The 27,096-nt window shown below is 50.0% G+C and overlaps 1 protein-coding gene and 1 pseudogene across 1 annotated transcript in view; one reads left to right on the plus strand and one right to left on the minus strand.

Moving 5' to 3' along the window:
* Nucleotides 1-2,167: 2,167 nt before the first annotated feature.
* The window catches only part of DPP6 (dipeptidyl peptidase like 6), a 713,986-nt gene continuing 689,057 nt past the window's right edge, over nucleotides 2,168-27,096 (plus strand). Inside the window, exon 1 of the mRNA XM_047850332.1 lies at nucleotides 2,168-2,413. Within this exon, the coding sequence (XP_047706288.1) occupies nucleotides 2,168-2,413 (246 nt within the window). The remainder of the gene's footprint in view (nucleotides 2,414-27,096) is intronic.
* LOC125160885 (rRNA-processing protein FCF1 homolog) lies at nucleotides 11,449-12,272 on the minus strand (annotated as a pseudogene).

Here is a 27,096-nt window from a genome sequence, read left to right on the forward strand (position 1 = left end):
TGGGGTTTTGGCTTTACTTGTTTTCGCGGTGGCGTAGAGGAAAAATGTGCCTTTCAACTACTTTCACAATCACCCTCTTCTTCATAGTGGAGGGAAACCACAGTGGATTAAGCAGAGGATGGGTGTGGTATAAATTCTAATTAAAACAAGGCTACCCACTGGGTTGAGATTTGGGGAGAGTGTGGAAGGGACCAGAAGGTATGTTCTCCCAGGAGGCTTATTCACCGGCATCCGGTTTCTCCCCCCTAGTTAAAGACACTGGGAAGAAGCAATTTCAGGACCAGGCAACGGCTTTCTCAGGGGTATCTGGGCGTGGGCAGTGATGCCAGGAGATCCCCTTGGATTGAGGCTCAACAAAGGCTGATGAGCCAGATATATGGCCTCACTGGCCCTGGCCTCGCCTTCTCCCCCCCCCCCCCCCCAACGTAGATCAAACAGTCATGAAAACCCAGGTGGAGCAGGGGCCACCACTGAGTCCAGGAAGAATGTGAACATGAAGATGGTGTGGAAGGCACCGCAAAGTGGGCAGGTGCAAACGGTCCCCTCCCCTCGGAGTCTCAGGCCCGAGTTTTGGCTGAAGCTCAAGTTGGGACCGATCTGTCCCATCTCGAGGGGCTGCACACAAAAGGGAAGGGGGTGTGGGGACGAGATGAGAAGGAGGAGCCCCCAGATCCTCATGAAAGCCGGAGGCGCGGATTCCAGAAGGAGGGAGACATTCCCAGAGGCCCGAAGGAGCAATCCGCCCCAGGGAAGGGTGGGGAGAGAGCAGCCTGCGCCTGGAGTCGGAGCCAGGCGCGCAGGCATGCTGGTGTGTTTCCACACAGGGGCGCTGGAGCACGTCTTACTGCAGCAAGACGCGCGAATGCGCACCCGGAGCCTGGCGCCCTGTTTGGTGTGGTTTCTCCCCGGTTCCTTCCTCTCAGTCGGAGGCTGAGGGGGCGGAGCAAGCTTTGGAGAAGTTGCTGGCCTCCCTGAAGCCTCAGCCTCTGCCTCTGTTTACTGAACATGAAAACGGAGTTCGCGATGGACACCAATGGGTTGGGATGTGTAGGGAGGAGCGTTCCACTGAGTTGCTCGGGAGCCTTCCACCAGGCCTCCCCTGCCTCGCTTTCCATGACCATGCCTTTCCCTTCTTGCTGAGCCCGGGGGGAGGGGGAGGGGGGTGGAGGAAAATGAATCTGTTTTCGGAGACGAGCTTGGTTTGGGAAGCAACGAGGGCTCCTTAGAAAGCCGTGTGTCTGAGCCCCTCCCTTCCAGCCCTGCTGTTTGCCGTCCCTCTCCCCACTTAGGCCCCCCAGGCCCGAGGGGTCCTGGCCGCTGTTGTTGCAAGTTAGGCGAGGAAAGCTGGAAGGAAACCCCGAGGGGGAGCGCTCGGAGGGGGGCGAGGCTGCAGCTGCGCGGGTTCGAGCGTGTGCACCCAGGGCGCAGCCCCACGCCGAGGATGGGCGCCTTCGGGGCTCTGCTCTTCCTCAGAGCCCGCTCCCCCCCCCCCAAGCCCCCCGCGTTTTCCGCGCTCTCTTCCCGCGCACCCGGGGGCGCCACCTCCGGCGAGGCCCGGAGCGCCCTGAGCCCCTGGCGCGCTCACGCCCCCGCCCGGTCCCCGGCCCGCCCCCGCGACCCCCCGTGCCCCCCACACCCCCACCCTGCTTGCGCCGCCAGCCCCCCGCCACCCGGGCGCCATTACCCGGCCGCGCGGAGGGGCCGGTGGGGAGGGGGAGGAGGAGCCGCGCGGAGGGGCCGGGGTGGGGGAGCGCGGATCTCCGCGCTGGCTGTTCTCCCGTCTCTAGGTGGTGCCAATTCTGGGGCCTAGGCATTTTCCCTCCCTTTATGGTTTTCCGGGGATTTTTTTTCCTTCCTCCGGTGCCTTTGACTAGGCCGGCCGTGGCCGTGGCAGGGAGTTGAAAAAAGCGGAAAGGACCGAGCGAGCGATCGCACCCCCAGACCCCCGGCTCCGCCGAGCCGCCGGGGGAGGGGGCGGAGGAGCCGAGCCAGGCAGTCGCCCGGCGGCGACTTGAGAGTGGCGCTCGGGAGGAGCGGCGGCTGCCGCTTCCCTTTCTTCTGCGGCTTCTTCCCTTTCCCCCCCGGAGGGGGTGGGGAGCGGGGGCCCGAGAGGGGAAGGCGCGGCGCAGAACGCCCCCCCGGGCAGCCGGCGAGGGCGCGGGCACCGATGGCTTCGCTCTACCAGAGGTTCACGGGCAAGATCAACACCTCGCGCTCCTTCCCGGCGCCCCCGGAGGCCAGCCACCTCCTGGGCGGCCAGGGGCCTGAAGAGGACGGCGCGGGGCCCAAGCCCCTCGGAGTCCCCGCGCCCGCGGCGGCGCCCCGGGAGCGCGGCGGCGGCGGCGGCGGCGGCGGCGCGGGTGGCCGGCCCCGGTTCCAGTACCAGGCGCGGAGCGACGGTGACGACGAGGACGTAAGAGCATCTTGGTGGGTGGGGGGCGGCGCGGGGCTTGGGGCCGAGCGCTCGGGGAGCCGCGTGCGCTCCGCATCTGCGAGGGTCGGGGTCGCCCTCGCGGCTCCCCTCCCCTCCCCTCCTCTGCCTCCCGGGAGCGCTCGCTCCTCGGCGCCGGCGCCGATCTCGGTCACCGCCGTCCCGAAGCGGGGCTCGGTCTGCAGCGGCGGCGGCCGGGAGTTGGTGCCTGAGAGAGCAGCGTCCGCGGGGCTGCGCTGCCGGGATGGGGGAAGGCTGGGGGTGGCAGTGGGTGTGTGGGTGTCTGTTGTCACTGTACAGGGGTATGCGTCCTAAGGCGACAGTTCAACCAGTCTGCGATTACAACTTGATCTTCCTCCCTCCCTCTCTCCCTCCCTCCCTCCCTCCCTTTTTTTCCCCCCTGCTTTAAGACTGAGGAAGATAAAGTCCCAGGCTTCCCACCTGTCACTACAATCTATGCATTGCGCCCTCCTCACCTCCTTCTTGCTGTCCCTTTACTCACGTGGCCTGCACTTCTCCCCTCTCCAGGCCACTTTCCCCTCCAGTGCAGATCTTGTGGGTGGTGATTTCCTTTTGGCAGGGGGTGCAAAACACTAGCATCCGAGGCCCAGCGTCCTGTCCCTGGGCCCGGCACAATTTTTGCTGATGGGAGTCAGGCCCTGCCTGTCTCTGACGACCGGCCTTGGACTAGTAGCTCTACCTTAGACCTGTGTTAGGAGAAAACTTCTTCTTCGGCTTGTTTCCTACTCTTCTTGGGCTGAAAGCCTGGGTTTCAAAGGTTCGATTTGCATATCACCTTAGTAACCGATGACTCAGGCTGGACACCAGCGGGCTGCTTAGATGGATGAGTCCAGCCACCTCTGCTGATCCCTTCTAGCTATTCAGATGTCCGGGGAGGACGACAAAGAGAGGCAACTGCCCTTGTTGAGATGTTCTCTTCCCCGGGGAAAAGAGAAAAATCCCAGACAAGCTCTGGGACTGACAGGGAGAGCTATAGATTAGCTGCTCCGGCCCCTGGGGATAAGCAGGGTGCATTGTGTTGTGGAACCCGCTGCGTGTGCCTTGGAGGAGTTTGCTACCTGGGTGCACCTGGGCACAGGTGCTCACACAAGCCTCTCAGATAGCCTCCCCTGACAACCCAGGGCAGTACCGGTCCCTGCCCTGAGCAGGCTGTTAGGTCATTCAAACATGTCTTGTCTCAGGTGCCACTGCTTCACCATTTGGTTTTTCTTTAATAGTGCAAGGTTGGGGGGAAGGGCTTTCACAGGGACAATTCTGAAAAAAAGCCACTGAGGTTTTGTTGTTGTCACTGGTCATTTTTTGTTTTACGGAGGGAGGATGTGAAGACTGATAGGGATGACAAGTTTGTGGCAAGTGCAGTCTGTGTCCATACACGCACACACATGCACACACCACAGCCTGTATCAGATTTTGCACGCAACCTTCCTGTTTTCTTCTGGATCATTTCCAGACTCCCCTGGTTACACAGATAGCAAGCAGAGAGATGTCCCTCACTTCAGTGGGTCAGGTCCTGCGGGAGATGTGTGGATTCTTCAGGCATCTGGTTCAAGGAACTGGAAGTCTCTGAGGAGGGGTTTTTGGGCGGTTGGTGAAAAATTCTGGAGGATTTAGTTACTGAGAATCTTGGGGAAGACAATTGAACTGCAATGCAGACAGAAATTATGCACTTTTTGCCTTAAGTCTGACTTAAAACTGTTGAATTGTTATGCTTGGAGTGAGAACAGGGCAGTTTCCATTGGATAGGCTCTAGGTGGCGCCAGGGGGAAGTAAAGGCAGTGGTTTCTGATTTTTGTTTCCGATGATCTCCACCCATCCTCCTCTCTTTTTTTCTTTCTTCTTAGTTTGGAGCATCTGGTTATAGTTCCTTCTTTTCGGTTTGATATATGCCTAGCACCGTTTCTCAGATGAGCAAAAGGGTTGAACTGGGGAGCAAGTTGGGGACCTAACATTTGAAGAGGATTTCTGCTGATGTGGCTCTGACCCATGTATCTGACTTAAATTCAGGAAGACCTGACACCAGTGTTTTTTCCTGGAAAATTCAGAATTGTGTGTGTGTGATATGTAGGTGCAGGTATAAACATAGTGTACGTGCATGTAGTGTCCTTATGAAGTACGTATAAATATGTGTATGTATCTAAAATGTATGGTGAGATCAATGACACAGCTAAATGTGGCATCAAGTTCGTGAAAGCTTTTCTCAGAAATGTTATTCAGTTTGGAAAAGTTATGTCTAAAATTTACAAAAAGATAGGTGTACATATTAAAACGCTTTTCCTTCAGGAACGGCAGGTGCATTTTGCTTGAGATACTACTAGTTTAAAAAGATAGATGTAAAAACTGCTGTTTTGACACCACCTTTGTCAAGATGAAAGAATTGAGAGCAGTTGTTTTGCCACCTAAACGTAAACCTGAAGACGTGCATGTAATTAGGAACGTATATAATAATGGAATCATAATCACGGATTACTCTTTGCATGTTGGCCCTGCCTTTTACGACGGGGATTTCAGCAGTTGGGGAGCTGTCCGAGGTGCTGAAGCATGGCCGCGGCCCCCTTCTGCACATCCTCACACTAGAGCCTGTGGCCTTTATAGCCCTCCTGTGGCTTGTCAGTCAGGGAAAGCTGTTCCGTGGTACACAAACAGCTTTCCCGCCATGGTCACGGAGACCATGATAAACAGCATGCCTTTAAAATCCAGTGGGCCTTGTGCCTCTTGTCCCTCCATCCAAAAAGCGGGTAATAAAGTCCCATTCTTGACTTCTGTGTATATGTACACATGCCTGAGTATGATTAAAAATAAGTAATTTCCACCAAAATAAAACTTACGGTAGTCACAAGATTTAGTAGAGATGAATCAAATGCTGAGATTGTACAGCCGGTAATTAACTAGTATTGCATTTCCTATCTGCACAACCCCCCTGCCCCCACGACCACCACACCCCCGCCACGGAACCAGAGAAAAGCCTGCTTTGGCTGGATGGGTCAGTTCTGGGATGTGAGGTTAGCTCTGAAATAGAAATAAAACCAGAATACCTTTTCTATTGGAGTTTCCTCATCAATCTTAAATTTATTTAAACATAAAGTCAATTACCTGGGTAACCCCTCTGAGGAATCAATAGCCATTTTGATTTAAAATTCATTTTGTAGGTTTAAAAATTAAGTTGACTCTTAAAGGAAATGTTGCAAGAAGTGACTTCTAATGGAATTTAAGTAATTTCCAATAGGAAATTGTGACTGTGACTGATTTTAAAATACTGGATTTTGTGTCGCCCCTGCTTGCATGTTTTTTGTTTGTTGTTTGTTTTATTCCTTAAAGGACTCCGTAGGGCTTAGGCAGTAGTCTTGTTGAGGCCCCATTAGTATGTTCCTGTATTCTTCATGTTCGTTGACACGTGATTTCCTAACAATACAAACACGATGACAAACGGGATTTTAAGACAGCAAATTGGCCAAAGCAGGCGCTGAGCATTAGTCCCCTGACTTACGATGTCTGTCAGCCTGACAGGGCCAATCTCATTATCCGGTATCTTCAGCATGAGGCTTGTTCTCCAGCAACCAGCCCATTGTTCTCTCCACCTTGAGTTTTCACTGCTACGATGTCAGCATCCTGTGAATTTTTGATGGGTATTTGTCGATTTTAATGTTTTAAGTAGTTTGGCTGTACAGATACGATGTTTCTTTACCCTGCCTATGTTTGTTCTTCTGCCCCAGTGTTAATTTTCTAAGTATTTAATTTCACATCGTTTTCCTAATATATGAGGAAAAGACGAAAGCTTTCAACTACCGATTCGGTCCCATTCTTCTCATGACTGATTTGACAGTGCTCAGTGTCGTCATCTACAGATCATCCGTGGGGTATATCACATGAAGCTCCAAGTGACCTTTGACTTGAGGAGACAGGTGGAATCGCCATCTCACTCCTCATAAGGGCGGTGCCTACAAAGTAGGTCCTATTATATGCCGAGCCGTGGCATTCATCCCGTTTCGGTGAATATATGTTGTTGCTATTACTAATAACATTATCCCTTGATGTTACCCTTCTCTACCAGTTCTTTCTTCTCTGCCTGCAAACAGACACAAAGACCATCCTCACTGGTCTGTTGCTGCCAGGTCTGGCTACTGTCCTGTTTTTCTTTCTTGTTTTGTAGTCCAACTTCTCAATCAAGTAGTCTACAACTGATGCCACCTGCATATCACCAACAGTCTTCTTTTCCTTGTCTTTCTTGGTGGCAGACTTTGATTCTTACCGTTCTCACTGAGGAAGCTGCACACAGAGAACGTCATCGGGAGTCTGCCCTGTGTGATTCCTCTTCAGCCTTTGTTGTTACAGCTCCTGGTCTTGGTGACCACCACCCTGCATTTCCGACTTTTGCATTGCATGTCTTTCCTGATGCGGCTTGAATTCCTGTCCTGTCTCTTTCTTTCTGAACTCGGTCTTTGAATTCTTGGGTACATCAGTCCTCCTGCTCTTAATGTAGGAGGGTGGGAGAACCTATGCTCCCCAGTTTTGGTCCTCCACCATTCTATTCTTTACCTTTCATGCTTTCTAAAGATAAATTATATTTCAGGTAAATTAGAATGAAGGTAAAGGGAGCCGAGTTTATCCTACAGCTTCTGTATTAGAAGATGGCTAGGTAGCTTCCGTCCTCTAATATACATCCCCTCGCCTTTCTTCTGAAGGTGTTTTTCTTTTCTGTTTTATAGGATTGTAGAATTAGAAGGACCTTGATGGTGACCATCTTGATCTCTCTTCTGAGCTTTTTTTCCACATGTCAAGCAACTAGACATTACATCATTTTTGTGATGGCGACAAGACAGCTGCACGGAATGTATCCCTAACATTCCTCCTCTCTTTACATCTGCTTATGCTAGATACCTTTCTTCCTAATCTCTTTATTTGTTGTGATAGTATCGCCATTCCATCCGTATCCCAGCATGGTGTTCCACGTATGCAATCATGTAAAAATGACATTTTCTCTATGGTTTTGTTTCTTTTTTTATATTAGATGTTTCACCAGATAAGCTTTGAGGTCCCCTTATGAGTTTAATGCCATATAAAACTATGTCTTAGCACTCTGCTGGACATAGTACTTGTCCTGAAAAGTTTAGCTTTTGTACTTCAGAACGTATTTTAAATGCATAGGAAGTGTTTACTACCTAAAACAGTCTCGCTGTCAATGTTTTGGTAAAGTGAATAATCACTCAAGTTTTAAAAATATAATTCTGTGTCTGTAAAGAATTTGCTGAAATTATAATACATCTGTAACAAAATTATATAAAATTTTGCTTACTGTCTCAGCACAGAGAATGTAGTCATAATTGGGAAATTGTCTAGATTGAAGGAAGTAAGACTCATGACATAAGCAAAGTCAGTGCTCGCTGAACCATGAGTGAAGCCAGATATAGCATCAAAAATACCTTGCCTCTGCACTACGCCTTGATTTTGTTTTTAAAGTGCCGCTATAAGTATTCTCATTGTGTCTTCATAGTCACCTTGGCTAGGGAGGAGAACCCTAACAAACAGCTGATCTGTGGGCTTGAAAAATTAATAAGGGTAAACCCAACTACTTTTCAGTTGCATGAGTCAGTTGTCAACTGTGAATGATAACAAACAGATTTCGGTGTGTTAACAAGCCTTTGGTCTCTAGAGCCAGTCACAAAAGTGTGTGTTTGCTTAAAGCCAAAGTTGTTTGTGGAAAGTGAACATTATGCCTTCTCAGTGGATTTGAATTCTGTGTAGCACTAAGACGTCTTGAGGTGGACACGGAAGCATACTCTATTTGGCATGCTTTTTTCGTGCTGCCGGCACCCACTTTTAAATAATTTACTTGTCTGTGTTTCCTGCAGATTTAAGGAGGTCTGAAGCATTAGAGTAACATCATATTAATTTATATTTTTGAAAAAGGGATCAACTCATTTTCCTACATGAGATTAATATTCTAGCATCACTGTGTAGACAGGAATTTCTCGAGATGTTGGCTTTGGACATTTTTTTCTTCTTCATGAAATAGAGCTTTTTAATTTTGTACCTAAAGCTTTTTCTCCCGTAGAGTCAGAATGATTAATGAGTTTAATTTTTGCAAGCAACTGGCAGGAGTTGCTGAGTAAGATGTACATGCTGATTGTATATAACCCTGTTCCTTTTAATTACTCTGATGATAACAATGCATTTGTCAACTGCATGCAGAATGCCTCTGTGCAATATACAATATTGATCCCTTTCATAGAGCATTGCCTATAAAAATAATATGTATAATAATCCTTTCAAAATTAAATTCTGCTTAATAAATTTGGTGTTAAGGGCATTGAGTGCCCATGTGCTGTTATGATTTGCTTTTATTTAATCACATGAGTTTGATTTTATGTACATGTAAAAAAAAAAAGAGAGAGAAAATCAGTCAGCCTTTCTCATTAATGACTTTTGGGACATTTATCTTTAGAATGATCTAGTATTGGGAAATTATCTGAAATAGAACATTTTAAAATTTGATAGCGTCTAATTTTACAAATGAGAACTCTCCAGGTAATTATGTGAATAGTCTTTGGCAAGTCACTTGTGCTCCTCAGAGAAACTCAGCCTTCCGTCCTATCCTGCGTTCTTCTCAGTATGCTCTGTGGTACCATAATTGAGTGGAGGAATGAACTTAATTGTATCATTGGACTTAAAAAGTATGAACATTATGAAATCTAACAGTTTAAATTAATTTGGTTCCAAATGGATGTGCTAATTGCCGAAGGGAAAAACAGTTTTTCCACAGTAGTCTAAGATTTTGCTCCGACTTCTTTGACATGTTTTCCCCCATAGATTTATTTTTCTTCCTCCCTATATTTCTTGCTGTCTTTCCAGCATCATCCAGATCTGTTTGGAGCACAGGACATGTTCAGTTTTGCCCCACAAATGATAAAGATACAGACATGGATGTAATTTTGCAGGGAGACTGGAAGCCAATGTGGCCTGGAAGGTCCAGATGGTAGAATTCCAGGTAGGGAAAATCCTGCTTCCCAGAATCAGAACATCTGAGGTGACGGTGGCTTGTGCAGCAGGCACTGGGGACAGATGCTGTACATGAGCACGAGGCAGGGCTCGGAACCTTGTAGGGGTGCCGGGAAGACGGAGACTCGGGTAGCTACAGACGCCGTGTTCTCAGGGCCTAAAACAGTGCTTAACTTAAAAAAAAAAAACAAATTTCCTTTCACTCATGCTGCACATGTAGATGAACAGCTTGAAGACTTTAAGATCGTTCCGGCAATATGCCTGATGGAAGTGAAACACACACACTCACACACACACTTTTTTTTTTTTTTTTACATTCAGAGGGAACTTAAGGATTTTCCAGGGCCTCACAGTCATTGTAAAAATCAATGTGTAAACTTCCTACAGTGCTTGGATTTCTTTGATCTCAACTTTTACCTCACATAATTTTGGGTCAATCTTAACATGTTTACGTAAAAAAAAAAAACAAAATGGAATGGGGATATAGGTATCTTTCCCAATTTGGAATTGAGAAGACCAATTTATTTTTTCTGTCTTCTGTTGTTTACTGTTTGGGAAGACTTAATTTGGAATTGAGAAGACCAATTTATTTTTTCTGTCTTCTGTTGTTTACTGTTTGGGAAGACTTATGTTAAAGACAGAGCTACTGGAATTACTACAGCAGCTTTTGGGGATCAGTGGGAACCTTGTTGTATCGTCCTGGATATGTTTATATAATTGTGTGTATCCATCATATTTCATGCATTGTATATTTGATGCATTCAAGGTGGCACCTGCCAGCAGGGGTGGGAGTGGGAAGGGAGTAAAGGAGCATTGGAAGAACTACAAATAAAGGGCATCGTATAAGGGGAGGGGATTCAGCAGACATTAAAGGTGGGAAGACACTGGCCTCCTGTCTCCCTAATAATTTTCTCCAATACACTCAGTTTTCTAAACTTTATTCAAACCTTTCATATGCCTCATGCAAAATCCCATTAAAAAATAAAAAGAAATAAAAATGAGAAAGCTCTAAAACAGTTGTGAGAGGTGAGGTTATCTCTTCTTTTCAAGTTTATTTATTTTGTGTGTGTATGTGAGAGAGAGAGCAGGGTAGGGGCAGAAAGAGAGGGAGAGAGACAATCCCAAGCAGGCTCCAGGGCAGAGACCAGCATGGGGCTCGATCCCACCAACCGTGAGATCGTGACCTCAGCCAAAGTCAAGAGTCAGATGCTTAACCAATTGAGCCACCAGGTGATCCTTTCCCATTTCTTGTTGAAAGCTTTTGGAGTTGTGGGTGTTCACGGCCCCAAGAGGGAGTCCACTGCAGTGTGAACGGTCCAATTACTGGAGACGCCTTTCTCTCTCTCTCTCTCTCTCTTTCTTTCTTCCTTTTCTTTCTTTCTTTTTCTTTCTTTTCTTTCTTTCTCTCTCTTTCTTTCTTTCTTCCTTTCTTCCTTTCTCTCTTTCTTTCTTTCTTTTCTTTCTTTTCTTTCTTTCTTTCTTCCTTTCTCTCTCTCTTTCTTTCTTTTCTTTCGTTCTCTCTCTTTCTTTCTTTCTTCCTTTCTTCCTTTCTCTCTTTCTTTCTTTCTTTCTTCCTTTCTTCCTTTCTCTCTTTCTTTCTTTCTTTTCTTTCTTTTCTTTCTTTCTTTCTTCCTTTCTCTCTCTCTTTCTTTCTTTCTTTTCTTTCTTTCTCTCTCTTTCTTTCTTTCTTCCTTTCTTCCTTTCTCTCTTTCTTTCCTTCCTTCCTTCCTTCCTTCCTTCCTTTCTCTCTTTCTCCCTTTTCTTTCTTTTCTTTCTTTCTTTCTTTCTTTCTTTCTTTCTTTCTTTTGTGTGAGCAATCATCTGACATGTAAAAAGATGCAACAAAATTTAAAATGATACCAAAATGTCAATTTCAGAACGACAGCAAAAAGTGAGCGCATATAGCCATCCTCTGCTCATAACAGAGCAAATGGGTCAGTGGAATAATTCACGCTGTGGCATATTGCTATACGGAGTGGCAGTAGGAAAAGTTGGTAAAGGAATTAGAACTCAAGGGCTCCGTGTTCATCTGGCATCTGCTGAATGTTGTACCTGTGGTTAGAAATGTACATGATGGGAATTCAAGGGATCTTCCAGATCCTTCCGGTCCTTTGTTTCAGGTCGGGGTCAACAGTGGCCACACTGTGACACTTGTGCCGAGTTACCGCCTGTACTGAGCAGTCATCTGCATAGATTGTCTCCTGTGGGCCTGGTAATTGTTCGCATCTTGGGTCCTTGACAATCCGTAGCCACTCCAGACTTCTGTCCCAGTTTCTCAGTTTCAGCCATTACACAGTCAGCTATTCAGGGATACACTTGGCATACAGGCAGTGTGGCATTGATTGTACTAAGTTTGACTTTAATGGAAAAATTGATAAAGTTGGTGTCAAACAGGATGTGGTGAGGTGGGCTCAGCTGTGTGTTATATTGGAGGAATAAGTGGGAAGGATGTTGGGACACTTCTCTTTTCCTGAGTGCACTGGGATCTTTGCTTTCTTTTCAGGTTGTAATTTTTAATTGTTATATTTTATTTGTGTGTGTGTGTGTGAGAGAGAGAGCAAGCATGAGCAGGGAAGGGGGAGAGAGAGAGGGAGACACAGAATCTGAAGCAGGCTCCAGGCTCTGAGCTGTCAGCACAGAGCCCAGTGCGGGGCTTGAACCGACAAACCGGGAGATCGTGACTTGAGCCGAAGTTGGACACTTAACCGACTGAGCCACCCAGGCACCCCCCTTTTGAGCTCTGAATCTGTCCATTAAGCATCTGATCTTAGAGACTAAACATTTGCTTCATGACCGCCTACTTTCTTGCTTGCTTTCGCTTCCCCATGTTCATGCCACACTCTTGTTCTTGTGGAAAGATGCTTCCACAAGCATCTTGTGCTTCCCCATGGCTTCTGCTCACCAACCCTCATTGCCATAGCGTCTGAGGAAGGACAGAGCTGTAGACGAAGCCACGTGGTCCCCTGTCTTCCCTTCTCATTTTGTTCCTGCCTCAGGGAGCACTTCCCTCTCTACCCACCTTTACAGATCTTCTCAGGAATAGCCGTAGAGGGGATGGCTGTAGTGTTCTGGGACACTTGGGCTGCATCATAGAATACCCAGCTGCTTTCGCAGGTGAGTTCCTGGGTCCCTCTCATCATGCACATCGGTCTTTTCCCGTGTGCAAACGTCTGCTCTCCATTGCTAAGTGTGAGGGCATCGTGCTGCGGGGGAGCTGCTGAATCCCAGGTGAGCGCACCCGTTAGTGGCTCCTCACTCGCGTTCCGTCTCTCGCCAGCATGTGCTGCCAGCTATACAGACCTTCAGCAGGAGTGTGGGCTCGGGTAGAGCTTCTGTGGGTTCGGGTAGAGCGGTCAGGTGGAAGGACGGATAGGGTCGCCACAAGGTGGGGAGCAGAGGAACGGGGGCAGAGAAGTCGAGTTGGTTTAGATTTTCTCAAATGGGCACTTGGCTAAGTGCTGGAAGAGGGCTGGCTTCTCATGTGGGCGGGTGTAGGGGTCTTCACTTTGGCTCTGCAGATGCTTCTGGGGATTGTGTCCCCTTGCTCCCTTAGACGGCGGTGTGGCCACGCCATACTTTGGCTGGGGAACCGGGAGTGGCGGTGCGGGGGGCACTTGCAAAATGGAAGCTTCCAGAACCAGCATGGGCAGGTTCTGTACTCACCTTCCTTTTGCCATGGAAACAAGGGGTATTTCAGAGAGCGGCTGCTCAATGGGAAAGCTGTGCACTTCGGTCTGTAAACACGGAGATTATGTTACCACAGCGTAACCTGGTTGGAGCCGAGGAGCGCAGGGCGCGAGTGTTGATGTGGGTGGTCTGTTCCTCATTTCTGGGCCTCGGTTACATCATCGCCCCGGCCAGAATCGACACTTCCTAAGGTTGGGTGGGTAGTTTCACCTTGCCTTCTTGTGTCTCACGTCAAACTTTTTAGTTCCCAAAGATGATGAATCAGAAATTCCTTCAGGGAGGACTGCAGATGTGGTAGGGCATGAGTCTTACCTGTTCCATCACTTACTTTATTTGGGGGGCAAGTGGGAACAATTCCTTGAAAGACAGGTGCACATGCTGGCAGTGTGCAGGGGTTAGGGGTGCAGGGACTGGGCAGTGGGAGGGATGCTAGGTAGGACACTAAATGGCCATGGCGGAAGCCAGCACAGGCCTGCAGGGTGTCAACGAGGGCCAGCCTTAGAGCCGAGGCTCTGGGTCCTTGACGGGAAACCTTCCAAGTCAGGGAAGTGGTGGTTGGTTCACAGGGGGAGGCTCTGAAGGTTCTCGGTGTGGAGAACAGTCTCGGTCCCTGACTCTGCCCTTGGAATTCGCTACGCTTTTCCATCTTAGTGGATTCAGGATGAGGTTATTTGCTCTGTGGGAACGGAGAGGTACGTGTCTTCATCTGAATAATAGGAAACATCAGCAGAAACATCTAGCTGTAGCCCGGTATCTTTCTCCCCAATTAGCATCCTGCCTATGGTCATTTAATCACCATTTTGTATGTGGGAAAAGTGTCATGAATTTCTCTTCCTTTCTTCTAGATTTTTGAGCTTCTCTCAAATTCAGCCCCCGAATGACGGGTTATCTATTAAAAGGAGAGGGGGATGCCATGAGAGACAGGGGTGCCGTTTCTATAGAAACGGGAGCTGGCTGTGATGAGCCGGGGCATCTGGCTTCCTTGTTGGGCTGCTGGCCTCACTGAATACTCAATCACTGCTATGCTTCCTTGTTGATGTCCTGCGGCTCTGACGGGATCACATCAGTCAGCAGGGCTGTTGTTTGCACAGGTACAAGGAGAACACCTGAGCAGAATCCTAATGCTCCCGTGCCCGCCTCCCCATGGTCTTTCTCATGCCACCTCTGCTCCAACAGGTCTTGTCTTTCACCACAGCTGGGGAGAAAGCAGTCTTGCCTTCCGAGCCTTTTATTGCTCCTGGGGCTCATCGTGGTGTCTCTGAAGCAGGAAAGGACCTTGAGTGGTCATTGCTGGCCCTCAGTGTCTCCCACTTCCTCTTACAGACACCATCTTCCTACTTTAATGGGCTTCCAGGAAAGGTTTGCCCATCATCATCCAAGATCTGCTTGGTCTTGCCCACCCAGTTCATGGCAGGCAGGTCAAGGGCATCACCTTCGCTCTGACCTCACTAGGAGAGCTGCCCTCAGCATCCTCTGCCCCATGTCAGAGCTGCCCAGCCACTCCTGCGCTGGGAACCATGCGAGGGCCCCTCACTTCTCTCTCTCAGAGTAAAAGCCAAGGTTCCTACAATGAACGAAGGGCCTGTGACGATGTGCCTCCCCACTCTCACCCTGTGGTCTTCTCCTTGGCCGTTCCACCTGCTGGAACGTTCTTCCCAGGTGTCCTTCTGGTCTTTGCTAAAGTGCTACTTTCTCAAAGACTCTACACTGCCCACCCCATTCAAAATTGCATCACTCCTGATACTCCCTACCCTGCTCAGGTGGAAGGTGTTTATCATCTTCCAGAAAATTATATAATATTCGTTTTATGCCTGTGTTATTTTTGGCCCCCGCCCCCTACAGCCCCCATCAGGACATTGGCTGAACTAGCATAAGGGACTGTGGCTGGTTTGTCCTCTGATGTATCCAGGCACCCGGTACAGTGCCTGGTGCCCCCAAGGTTCTCGGTGAGTATTTGTCAAATGACGAGCGAACGAATGGTATCCTGCCTGAAAAGTCTCTCTTTGCTTCTGTCTGAATAATCACGTTCCTTTAACCGTGTTCTCAGGACTTCTTCTGAAATTGAAAGGTTCTAAAATTAGTGCTCTGAACCTCGTACGTGGTTGATCACGACTGTCTGCAAATAGATTCTCTCCTTTTTGGGATTTTCTTTATTATTTGATTCTGAACAGTGGAAGTTGGCTCTTCCAACTCAAGACTGTAGTTGAGAAGATGAAACGGTTATTAGGGAAACAGCAGGCTTTACTTTTGTAGGATCTGCTTTAAATGTCAGTGTCTAGCGTTTGTAATATTTTGTCTGAATTTAAAAATAAGTGCGAGTGAAATATACATTTCCTACGCACGACTATTTTTGCTGGCTCTTTTTGTGGTTATCAGCAAAAGTAGTAGAAAAGAAGGTCCCATTGGGAAAAATGTGTATCTTTGGGAAGAAGAGATTCCTATAAATACAAGAAGGTGATAAGTTGGTTTTGATTAGAAATTCCTATTACCTAATTTGCAATTTAAGTGAAAGCAAAAGATCGCAGCTTGGTTTTCCATGGTTCCGTGACCGTTGGCAGGTGGAAAGTCAACTCAGAGTATTTTGGAATCGTATGTCATTAGCGGAATACTGAAGTTCCCAGACCAAAACGCTCAGTTTCTGCTAGAGGAACTGTGCCTGGGTGCTTAGCCCAGGGCTCTTTTCCTGTCTCTAGCGTCCATTTTTATAATACAGTCAGGACTTAGCTGCACTTACGAGGGGGCTGAGACCAGAGACTGCCACCCCTGTTTGATCCCTATTCCCTCTGCTCCGCCCAGCTGAGTGGCCTGGCGGCTCAAGGCTGTGCTGACACTTTGACTCAAGTTTCCATCAACAAATTGTGCAAAATGAAGATTGGCTGTTTTATTTTCTGTTGCCAGACAAGGGTTGGCTTGCACGTATGTGTCGTGAGTGCTCTCTTGCCCACCCCGAACTGGGCTGAGCTGTTTAAGAACAAGGAAGAAAGCGCAGCAGCCCTCCAATCGGGAGTGGGTCTGCGTCACGGGCACATTTGGAAGGGGTAATCAGAGAGCTGTGGGAAGGCTACATCCTTCGTCCAAAGATGTGCTAATAAGCACGTGGAGTTCTGGAGCTGTCAGATGGGGCCAAAGTGCACGCAATTAGATAGAGATGATGCAACCCATAATAAGGAGATGCATCGCTGGGCGTGGGGAGCTCTCTGACCCCTGCACTGAAGTAGTCCAAGTGCCTGAGAACACTTAGAGCCAAAAGACTCACCAAAGCACGTTTTCTGCTGTGATTACTTAAGGAGTAGGGATGTGAGTTGATGTGCCCAGGTTTCCAAGTTCAGCATCCAGTTCAAGTCCCGGGAGAGAGAGGGGTCTGTGGTGCATGTGAAAAGCCACTGCACACCCCCACAGTTGGCTCTCCATGCCTGAGAGGACCCAGTGGGCCCCAGACACCTGCAGCACTGCCAGCCGCTGGAAGGGCAGTGCAGGTGGGATCTACCCAGCAGGGCCTCTGCCGCCCCCCCCCCACCCCCCCGCCTTTACATCTGTGAGGAGTCAGGGTGTGTGGTTTCAGGGGCACTGGGATGATCCCGGGGCCACTGCACTGAGCGTCTCACGGTTGGAACGTAGTCACCTGCCGATTGTTGGAGACACGCATGTGGCCCGAGGAAGAGGCATGAGGCCACTGGGTATTTGGCGGGAGTCAAGAGAGGGAAACCTCTCAGGTAAGACAGCAGAGCTGCTCTGGAAACAGAAGCGGGGCACAGGTGAGCTCGGGGAGTGAAGGGCGTTCAGCCAGGAAGGTCAAGGGTGTGTATTCGGTGCTGTGTCGGCCAGTGAATGCCCACTATGACTGCGTCAGAGAAGCCAGACTCCCCTCCTCCCCTGCCCCAGGCTTTGGTTTGGAGACGTGAGCTTCAAACTGTGCTTCCCCGAGTCATAGCGCTCCTGATGAGGGCCAAAGGAGGAACAGGAGACAGGGCCAGTGGAACGTGGCCCCTTCCGTACAGCAGCTGCACTTTTAAGGCTGTTTCCTTGTTGATACGAGTTGACATGAAACAGTGTGTTGGGACAACACAAGCCCTTCTTGAGTAACAGCCCAAGGACCAGCGAACTCACACGTACTGGAGCTGACGTGGCGGTTTACCAACGCGTCGCATGCAGAATTCACTGAGGCGCACACCTAATGTCACATTACCGCCAGTAGGGCTCCATTTCTGGTTTCCGTTTCTTGTTCCCAGGGTCTTCATCGCAGGCAGCGTGGCTCAGTGGGTGGGTGTACGACCCTCGACTCAGACCCCCTGAGCTTGAGTACTGACTGACTCTTCCCGCCATTTACTCATTGCTTAGCCCCCAGAAGTTACTTAACTGTTTCCGGACTCCGTCTTTTTATTTATACAGTTAGGAGAAATAAATCATGGTATCTTTCTCACCAGTTGGTTAGGAAGTTTAAGTTAATACGTGGGAAACACTTAAAATAGTCCCTGGCGTGCCATGCATCATCACGACGTCATGAAGTCCTTATTGAAAGATGTAGTTGTTCTAGAAAGGATGGGTGGAGGGCTGGTGTGCTTTTAGGACACAGTGGCGTGGAGCTGGAGGTAGAGGGATGTGGGAAGCCCTCCAGTAATCACAGGTGCACTGAATATTAACCATAATCCCTTGTGCCTGAAACTTAACTATAATGTTGATAGGTGGGTTGATTTAGTGGTCTGGTTAGGACAGCTGGACTGAGGGGCAGCATGGTTTTGGGGGGGCTGATGGTGTCACCATTAACTACCAGTTCCCTCAGCGTGGCTCCGTGTTCCATCCCCCCTGTGTGGCATTCCTGGAGGAAACGCGGGGATTTGGAACTAGAGGTCCTAGGTCACACTCCCCTCCGGAGACGACAGTAGATGAGGAAGCACAAGCTGACCCCTAGATTAACCCTGAGAGCCTTGGCACACCATCAGAGAACACAGACTTGCTCACCAGGGCTGTTCACGGACATCCTCCAGGGCCAGGCCCTGCCTTAAAACGAAAGTAGGAAATGGTTACTGAGAAACGTTACTTCCCTCGGGAGTCCCTTTCATGATTGAGAATCCAAAGTATGATACATCATGCGTGCCCAGCACGGTGGGCAGAACGGGTCCAGCTAGAAGACGTGGAAGAAAGAATCGTGGGTGAGCCAGCTGTGAGTTGAAGGAACATGGAAATAGGTTGTCCAGCCTGAGAACTAGGAACCGGGATCCCCAGCAAGCGCGGTCTTGTGAACCAGAGTGGAATAGTGGAAAATGGCCAGATGCAGGTGTGACTACAGCAGTTTTAAAAACAAAGAACGTAGGCCCCTGGGTGGCTCAGTCGGTTGGGCGGCCGACTTCGGCTCAGGTCATGATCTCACGGTCCGTGAGTTCGAGCCCCGCGTCGGCTCTGTGCTGACAGCTCAGAGCCTGGAGCCTGTTTCAGATTCTGTGTCTCCCTCTCTCTGACCCTCCCCCGTTCATGATCTGTCTCTCTCTGTCTCAAAAATAAATAAACGTTAAAAAAATTTTTTAAAAAATAAATAAAAACAAAGAACGTTCTCACTGTGAACAGAGATCTTAAACCACTTCCCATGATGTTTCTCAGACGCTTCGACATAATGCCTGAATTTTAATTACCTCTTTCTCTATTAGCAGTTATACCGGCAATGTTTCCATTAAAACTTTCCAGAAGTCTCTTCGTTTCGGCTCACCAGAAACCAGAGAGTTGGCCACTCTGTTGTATCCGCCGAATCCTCACTTGAAGTGGTTTCTGAGGTTCTCTGAGGTTGGAAAGCCTCTGCACTCAACAAGCACACTCTTCTCTTCCCCAAACAAAGCACACAGAGCCAGCATTGTGTCCAGGGAGTCTTTGGAGAGTTTTCTACAAACTCAGAGATCCTTAGGCTCCAGATACCCTGGGATTGGCCCACTGGGTCAATGGAAGCCATGGAGAGGTATCACGTGCCATGAACTGCCCGATGGTCAACTCTAGTGGATAAAACAACATGGCATCCCAGGTGTGCCTGCCGCCCGCTCACCATGTAGGAGCTAATGCACCGTACATGTAACTGGAGCCTCAAGGGTTCTGGAAAGATCTGGTAGCATCGCTGGCACCTGTCTCACTGTCTGGACGGGTGTCACTCAAAACTTGTTGCCTTCCAAGCTGGCTTCCCAAAGAAGGGCCTTCCCAAGGAGGCATGCATCGAGATGCTTTGTGAACAGAAATACATTTAGGGAAAGACTGAAGGAAAATGTCTGCTTCACCCAGCTCACCTCCAGGGCAAGGTGTGCAAACTGCAGCCAAGCCAGGTAGGAATGAGAAGGAAGAATCTGTGTCTGTCTTTGGAGAAGCTCCCAGAAGTCCCGACACCTTGCTTACAGGGAGGAGCGTAGCCCGTATTTCCTTTCATGACACAAGTCTTGCTCAACATCGAAAAGTCTGAGCACATCCGATTGTTCTGAATCACCAGCTCCTGGCATGTTTCCTAGTCTGTGCGGCTCCAGTACTGGCCTGTTCTCACGTTCACAGCGCTCCGACAAATTCTGGTGACGGGTAGAATATAAAATTTCACTTAAAAATACAATTATGAAGAACCTAATTTAATCTAATTCTTTTACCATCAGTCATATTTGTGTATATTTAACTGTCAGCTTTGCCGTTGCTTTGAAATAAGATTGGATCTTTGTTAACACAGAGCTTAGGGGAAACCACACACAGGGATTTTCCAGGCTGTCCTTTTTAAAGTCTCTGCTTGTGCAGAAAAGGGTTCATGGTCAAAAAGTTCGGGAAGCATTGAATTCTTCAAGCTCACTTGATTTGCTTTATTTTTTTTAAATTTTTTTTAACGTTTATTTATTTTTTGAGACAGAGAGAGACAGAGCATGAACAGGGGAGGGGCAGAGAGAGAGGGAGACACAGAATCGGAAGCAGGCTCCAGGCTCTGAGCCGTCAGCCCAGAGCCCGACGTGGGGCTCGAACTCACAGACCGCGAGATCGTGACCTGTGCCGAAGTCGGACGCTCAACCGACTGAGCCACCCAGGCGCCCCTCACTTGATTTGCTTTCAATGAGAACTTCACACTGAGTGTTACCACCTAAGGTGTGTGTGCATATGGTAGGAAGTCCCACTTGTTTGTGTCTGCCTGTGGCAGTGGCAGGATTTGGAGGCAGATTTCGGGTCAGGAAGAGGAAATCTGCATTTCTGGCCCCCACAGGCTCCTCTGGTTACTTTACATCATATCCAGGTGAAAAAGTCAGCCAGTCTCCAGTGGCCTTAGTTTTCTGCGGCTGCTGTGACAAACCGTACAAACTGGGTGTCTCAGAACAACAGACATGTGCTGTCTCCCTTAGGTCTGAAATCAAGGGGTCGGCAGGGCCGTGCTCCCTCCGAAACCTCCAGGGAGGACCCACTCTTGGTCTTCTAGCTTCTGGGGGCGCTGGGTGTGCCTTGGCTTGTGGCCCCGTCCCTGGAGTCCCTCCCTCCGTGTTTACATGACAGTTCTGCCTGTGTGTCTCTTCCCTTCTTTTTTTTTTTTTTAATTTTTTTTTCAACGTTTATTTATTTTTGGGACAGAGAGAGACAGAGCATGAATGGGGGAGGGGCAGAGAGAGAGGGAGACACAGAATCGGAAACAGGCTCCAGGCTCTGAGCCATCAGCCCAGAGCCTGACGCGGGGCTCGAACTCCCGGACCGCGAGATCGTGACCTGGCTGAAGTCGGACGCTTAACCGACTGCGCCACCCAGGCACCCCTCTCTTCCCTTCTTATGAGGACAGCAGGCACATTGAATTCGGGGTCCACCCTACCTCAGCATGACTCCACCTTAACTAAATTACATCTCCAGTGACCCTGTTTCCAAAATACGATCACATTTTGAGATACTGGAGGTTAGAGCGGTACACCTTTTTTTTTGCAGGCGTGGGGGCATAGCCCAACTCATTAACACTGACTTACTGACTTTTGTCTCAAAGCATATCATTTTTAGGTTATTTAAAATATTTGGGGGATGACTGTGTTTCTCAGAACTTTAAGGAACACATCTTCGTCGCTCAATTTGACTCATCCGCTCTGTGCAGTGGACTGTTTATTGAATCATTATTGCCATTTGATTGGTGCTTCCTGTTTTTGGTGACGTTTCCTTTGGGAAAAGCCATTGGGGGAGGAGGAGAGGGAACTGATTTGGAGATAAATAATTAGGACAGTCTCAGTGGTGAGATGTCATGCATTTTGCTCTGGGGGATTCGCAGCTGATTAGGGCCATGTCACAGCTGGATGCGTTAAACAGGAAAGGGATTCTTGGGCTAGTTGGTGCCACCAGACTTATGGAATGACAGTAAGACGTTGCAAACCTGAGATGTCAACCATCGTCTGGTCTGTGGATGGCTCACTTCATTCCGTAAGGGCTTCTGATGGGCCTGTTGTAAGATGCTGCATGCCGTGTTGTTCTGGGAACCCAGACATAGCTAATTTTGTGACTGCAAAACCCCGGGGCACATGCACCTGCTTCTGTCACCCTACTGTTGGGAGCACTGGAGAGGATGCTGCCGGCAAGGTCATTGTCAGAGGAGGAGGCGTGGCTTTATTTCTATTTCTATTTCTTTTTTTCTATTTTCTATTTCTATTTCTATTTTCTATTTTTTCTCTTTCTATTTCTTTATTTCTATTTCTATTTCTTCCTACCCAAAACAGATTGCAAGCATGAATTGGCGGGGGTGGGGGAGGGGCGAAAACAAAAGTAGAGAGCTTCCTGACTGCAAACAGAAAACCTGTGTGTCTTCTGTGCTGTCACAGCATGAAAGTGTCTGGAATCTCATGCTTGAAAGTATCCAGACAGTACAACGTCCATGCCTAGACCCAGTGCTGGCTCCCAGTGGACAAAGGTGCTGGCCTCATTTCTCCCCTGCCCCTGAGGTGTGGGGCGTGAGCTCTGGGAGGCAGAAGGTAGGAGAGGGGTATGTAGTGACCACTCACATGAGAGGTGGGGGTTCCTGGGAAGCCAGTCCTAACCTGTATGTTCCAAACCTGTATCCAGAGGAGTAGTTTGGTGATGTCAGATACCCCCCCCCCCCAATATGACCCTTGGTCCAGCGTTGCAGCACAGGAGGACCATGGGGAGGACCGTGGGGAGAGGTACTCAGGGCTGCAGGGGAACGTTTCGATCCTCCCCGCCGTGAGCACTGCCCACGCCTCTCTGCGTGGGCTTGGCCAGGTGCTATTTCTGTCCCTATGCTAGCAATCGCTCATGTCCCTGTTGTCCCCAGCTGCACATACGTGGATACCGGTATTTCTCTGTTGAACACACTTTGCCTTCTCCGCCTTGCAACTTGGGCTACAGTTTTTTTTTTTTTTAATTTTTTTTTTTTAACGTTTATTTATTTTCGAGACAGAGAGAGACAGAGCATGAACAGGGGAGGGGCACAGAGAGAGGGAGACACAGAATCTGAAACAGGCTCCAGGTTCTAAGCGGTCAGCACAGAGCCCGACGCGGGGCTCGAACTCACAGACCGTGAGATCATGACCTGAGCCGAAGTCGGACGCTTAACCGACCGAGCCACCCAGGCGCCCCTGGGCTACAGTTTGTATTCTCTGCTGTCTTGGTGGAAGCTTTTAGGGGAGGTAGCCTCCTTTAATGGCCCCTCTTCCTGAAAGCCACCCTAATCCCTTAATCTGGATTCAAGGTCTTTGTGACGGGCACCTGGGATGCCCTGTGCACACAGCTGTGGGGGCATCTATCACACCTCACCGGAAGCCGCTTGCGTTTTCTTCCTTTTCCACTGGCATCTGAGCTTCCGGAGGACAAGGCATGGGACACGGGCTCCCAGGGGCCAGAGGACTGCAGGAGAGATACGAGTCCTGGCCACTCCAAGCGCCTCCAGGATCCAGCCCTGTGCCTCTACTGTGATCTTAACTCAGAGTCTGCGTTGCTGCGTCTGCCTGGCATTCTGTTTATTCACTGTTTCACCTAACAAACAGTCCAGGGTGGAAACGAGGACATAAATGATACATTGCCAAGGCCAAACATGAAGGAGTAGGAACGTCTAGAGCAGCCTCCTCAAAGGGCACCCCAAAGTCGCTGGCATTTCTCCATTATTCATTATTTCCTTCCCAGACACCTCATTTCATGCTGTGACCAATTTAAAAGAAATGAGGTTATTTTTAAGATGTGCCCTTTCAAAGAGCAACAGCCACATCTCCCTTGGGGTTTCCGGCTCCTTCCCAGGCAGTGGGTAAAAATCCGTGTTGGGGGACGAAAAATAAAAGGGAAGAGTTTATCTGGGAAAGAAAGAAATGTAAAATGTCACAAGCCATTAAAAGCGGCACTGCCTTTGCTCTGCTTTTTGTCCAGTCTGTCAAATGACTACGTGTATACCTCAGGGGACGCTTTCTGCCACAAGTTTGCTTTCCAAGATGACCCATTTCTGCTGTCGGTTGGGACTCGAGCTTCGTCTTTATATGCCTACGGCAGGGCGCCTCTCCGGGCAGCCCCTCCCTGTGAAGCCCTCCTCCTGCGGGCCCCGCACCTGACCCCTTGGCCTTCCTTCCAACATCCCGTGCTCTGTCTTGCCCCCACAGTCATCTGCTAGCCCTCTGTCCCTTTCCACAGCTAGAAAGCAGCTAGTCCCCCTTCCTTGTTGATGGATGACAGGTGCGGGTGCCGAGTTCTCTGGGAGGTGAGTTTTGGACATTGGGGATAGGACAGATCAACGGTTCCGTCCACCTTGCCCCGGGCGGTAGGTGTTGAACGTGAAGTGTCTTCGCTGAGATGGTTTCTCCACACACCCGGCCTCCTCGCTAGGTCAGAGATCTTTAAGTGCAAGGGCATGCTGTATTCCCTTGGGAACCCCCGATGTTTGAAATAGAGCTTGTATCACATATGTGTTTGGCGTGTAGGCGGAACATCGTGAATTGGCGGGAGATACACGTTTCCTTGGATCGTTTGCGAAACGTCTGCACCTCTCTGCTATTTGAAATAAAAAATCTTAAAAACTATAGTAGAGATGTAGATAAAACTGGCTTTCCAGATCACCGGTCTGGTGCAGGGACTGGCAGACTTCTTCTGGAAGAGCCAGATCCGTAAATAGTCTTGGCTGTGAGGGTGACACAGTCTGTCACATCCACGCCACCCTGCGGGCGTGGCACGGAAGGAGCCGCGCACAGTGGCCGCGTGCCGACGACACCTTGCTGATGAAAATGGGCAGAGGCAGCTTTGGCACACGGGAAGCAGTTTGCAGACTCCCGAGTTACAGGAAGCAGATGTGGGGAGCAGCGTAGACGTGAGTCACTGCCTGCAGACCCAAGATGAGCGGACTCACCCATGTATTGGGAAAATAAGCCCGAAGGCTCGGAGGGACCTTTCGATCAAAACCGGCGACCCAGACAGTAAAGAATCTCACAGCGGATGTGAGACGGCCAGAGGCCAATCAGCCTCGGACGCTGATTTGCCAGCGCAGCCGCGGAGAGCAGTGGTTTGGGCTCTGGAAGGGGTCGGTGTGAAACCCTGACCGAGCAGGTGGCGAGCGGCGGTGAGAAGCAGCCGGTGCGGGGAAGACGCCAGCGTCAGGTTATAGAGCCACAGCGTCCAGGAGAAAAGAGAAGAACCCGACAGCACACGCAAAGGGGACTTTAAGAAGGAGAGAGTCCACATGTTCCTCCTGTGACACAGCAGACACCGCCCGGGGCTGGATGGAGGGACGGAGAGTGCTGTGAGAACTGGGGGGAAACAGTGGGAATAAATACAATTCACTGCACACTCGAGTTCCGTTAGCGGGAAATCGGATTTGGGTTTCATTTCTGTCACTAGCAATAGGCATCAACTTTAAGGGACGAGGGGAACATTTGCCGTTTAGGGCATTATTTTTGCAAGGGCGTATCGGTACAGTGCTAATAAGGCCATTTTATGTATTTACTTATTTTGTTTTATTTTTTAACTTTTTTAAATGTTTATTTTTGAGAGAGAGAGAGAGAGAGAGAGAGAGAGAGAGAGAGAGAGACCAAGTGGGGAGGGACCGAGGAGGGAGACACAGAATCCGAAGCAGGCTCCCGGCTCTGAGCTGTCAGCACAGAGCCCAACGTGGGGCTCGAACTCACGAATCAAGAGATCATGACCTGAGCCGAAGTCGGATGCTTAACCAACTGAGCCGCCCAGGAGCCCCTAATAAGGCCATCTTAAAGCCTCTTTCAGTAATGGACCCCAATGCCCTCATTTGGCTTCATTGAAGAGCTCCATGAAGACAGATAATCAAAAACTTCACTGTGGGTTTCCAGCCTTGGTGGGCCGTTCCCCCGTGTTGACAGCCACATGCCTTTTCTGCCCTCTCTGCTTTAAAATCTCACCACCCTTTCAGGGGCTCCTGGGTGGCTCAGTCGGTTAAGCGTCCGGCTTCGGCTCAGGTCATGATGTTGCGGTCCGTGAGTTCAAGCCCCGCGTCGGGCTCTGTGCTGACCGCTCGGAGCCTGGAGCCTGCTTCGGATTCTGTGTCTCCCTCTCCCTCTGCCCTTCCCCCACTCGCAGTCTCTGTCTCTGTCTCTCTCTCTCTCAAAAATAAACATTACGACAGTTTTTAAAAATCTCACCAACCTTTCAAGGACCAGATAGTGCCCTCCCCCCTTGCCAAGATAGCACTGCCTTGTCCGTCCATCTGTGAGCTTCAGCTGGCATTCCACTGTGATGGGGCCGGGGCCTGGGCTCTGCCTTACCTCATTCCACACGTTAGCACCTACGTCTCAATCTCCTGTGACTTGGCTGGGTGCTAAGCAGGGCCCGTTATCAGTGCTCAAGGGCACACTCTCGGGTTGGGTCACTGCTGGGCTGACAGCACTGTCTGGAGGGCCCTCTGTGACTGCTGGCGCCCCCATCCCGGGCAAGGTCACGGGAAGGCCATCACGTGGTGTCCTCTGGGGTGGCCATACGGTGTCTCCACACAGCTACCCCTCCTTCCCCCCTGCCCACTGCCACGGTGTTCTCCCCACACCAGCCCCCCACCGTGACCTCGCCCGTGAGCGAGTCGGACGGAGTGAAGTTCCCTGAAACCACTCATCGCTTCCTGCCTGTGAGCCTTCACTCATTACCATAGCTCCCGTGCTGGTCTGTTGTCTTCCAGTCGTGAGTGGTGGGCACCTGCCCACGTGACTTACGCAAAACTGTAGCAAACTTTAGAACGAGCCACTGGCACCACTGAGGCAAAGGCAGTGTGTGTTTTGGAACGTAACTCACGACTTCTGCCATATCCGGGAGCAGATGGTCCCGGAAGGGAAAACAGCTTGTCCCCTTGCTGTGCCCTCCGAAGCCCAGCTGTGAGCCCCAACTAGGCAGTTACACTGGGGGCCCATCGTCCCCTCCAGGCCCGTGTTTGTGGGCGAAGCAGAGCCCGAGGCATGGAGTGGGGCCAGGCCTGAGGGGGAGCTGCTCAGCCTGCCTGTCACCGCTGGGCCCCAGAGCGCATCAGGGGCAGGTCAGATGGGGCAGAGCCTGAACAGGACCCAGTTCTGCTCCCGGGGGCTGGAGGTTCTTCTGACCTGCCTGCACGAGCACTTCCCGATGGCAGCTGGGTTTTTTCCTCCTGCACAGCAGCCCTCCTGAGTCGCGCCTGCCCTAGGCATCCCCAGAATGTCCATATTTTAAATGTTGGAAACCTCCATTCTTCTTCCAAGGCTTCTCTTAGTATTTCTGTGATGACCGGGATAGATGTCAGCCACCACCCGGTTCCTGCTTGCTCGTGAACACACCGCCGTGCAGTTGGATAGCTGTGCACCTGCACAGCAGAGCCCTCTGCTGGCCTGCGTGAGGGCCAGGTGGCCCAGCTTCTGCTCAGCTGTGGTGCACGGAGCAAGCTGAAGGAGCGAGATGCCCAGCTCTAGAGCCCACCGGCTTTCGGATGGAACCCGCCATCACGAAAGGAAGGGGCGGGGGAGCTCACGAGAAGGGGGTCCTCAAGCAGGGCCTGGCGGGGGGGGGGGGCTTTAGAGTTTGGCTCT

The sequence above is a fragment of the Prionailurus viverrinus genome, chromosome A2, assembly GCF_022837055.1.
Source record: "Prionailurus viverrinus isolate Anna chromosome A2, UM_Priviv_1.0, whole genome shotgun sequence".
NCBI classification, from domain to species: domain Eukaryota; kingdom Metazoa; phylum Chordata; class Mammalia; order Carnivora; family Felidae; genus Prionailurus; species Prionailurus viverrinus.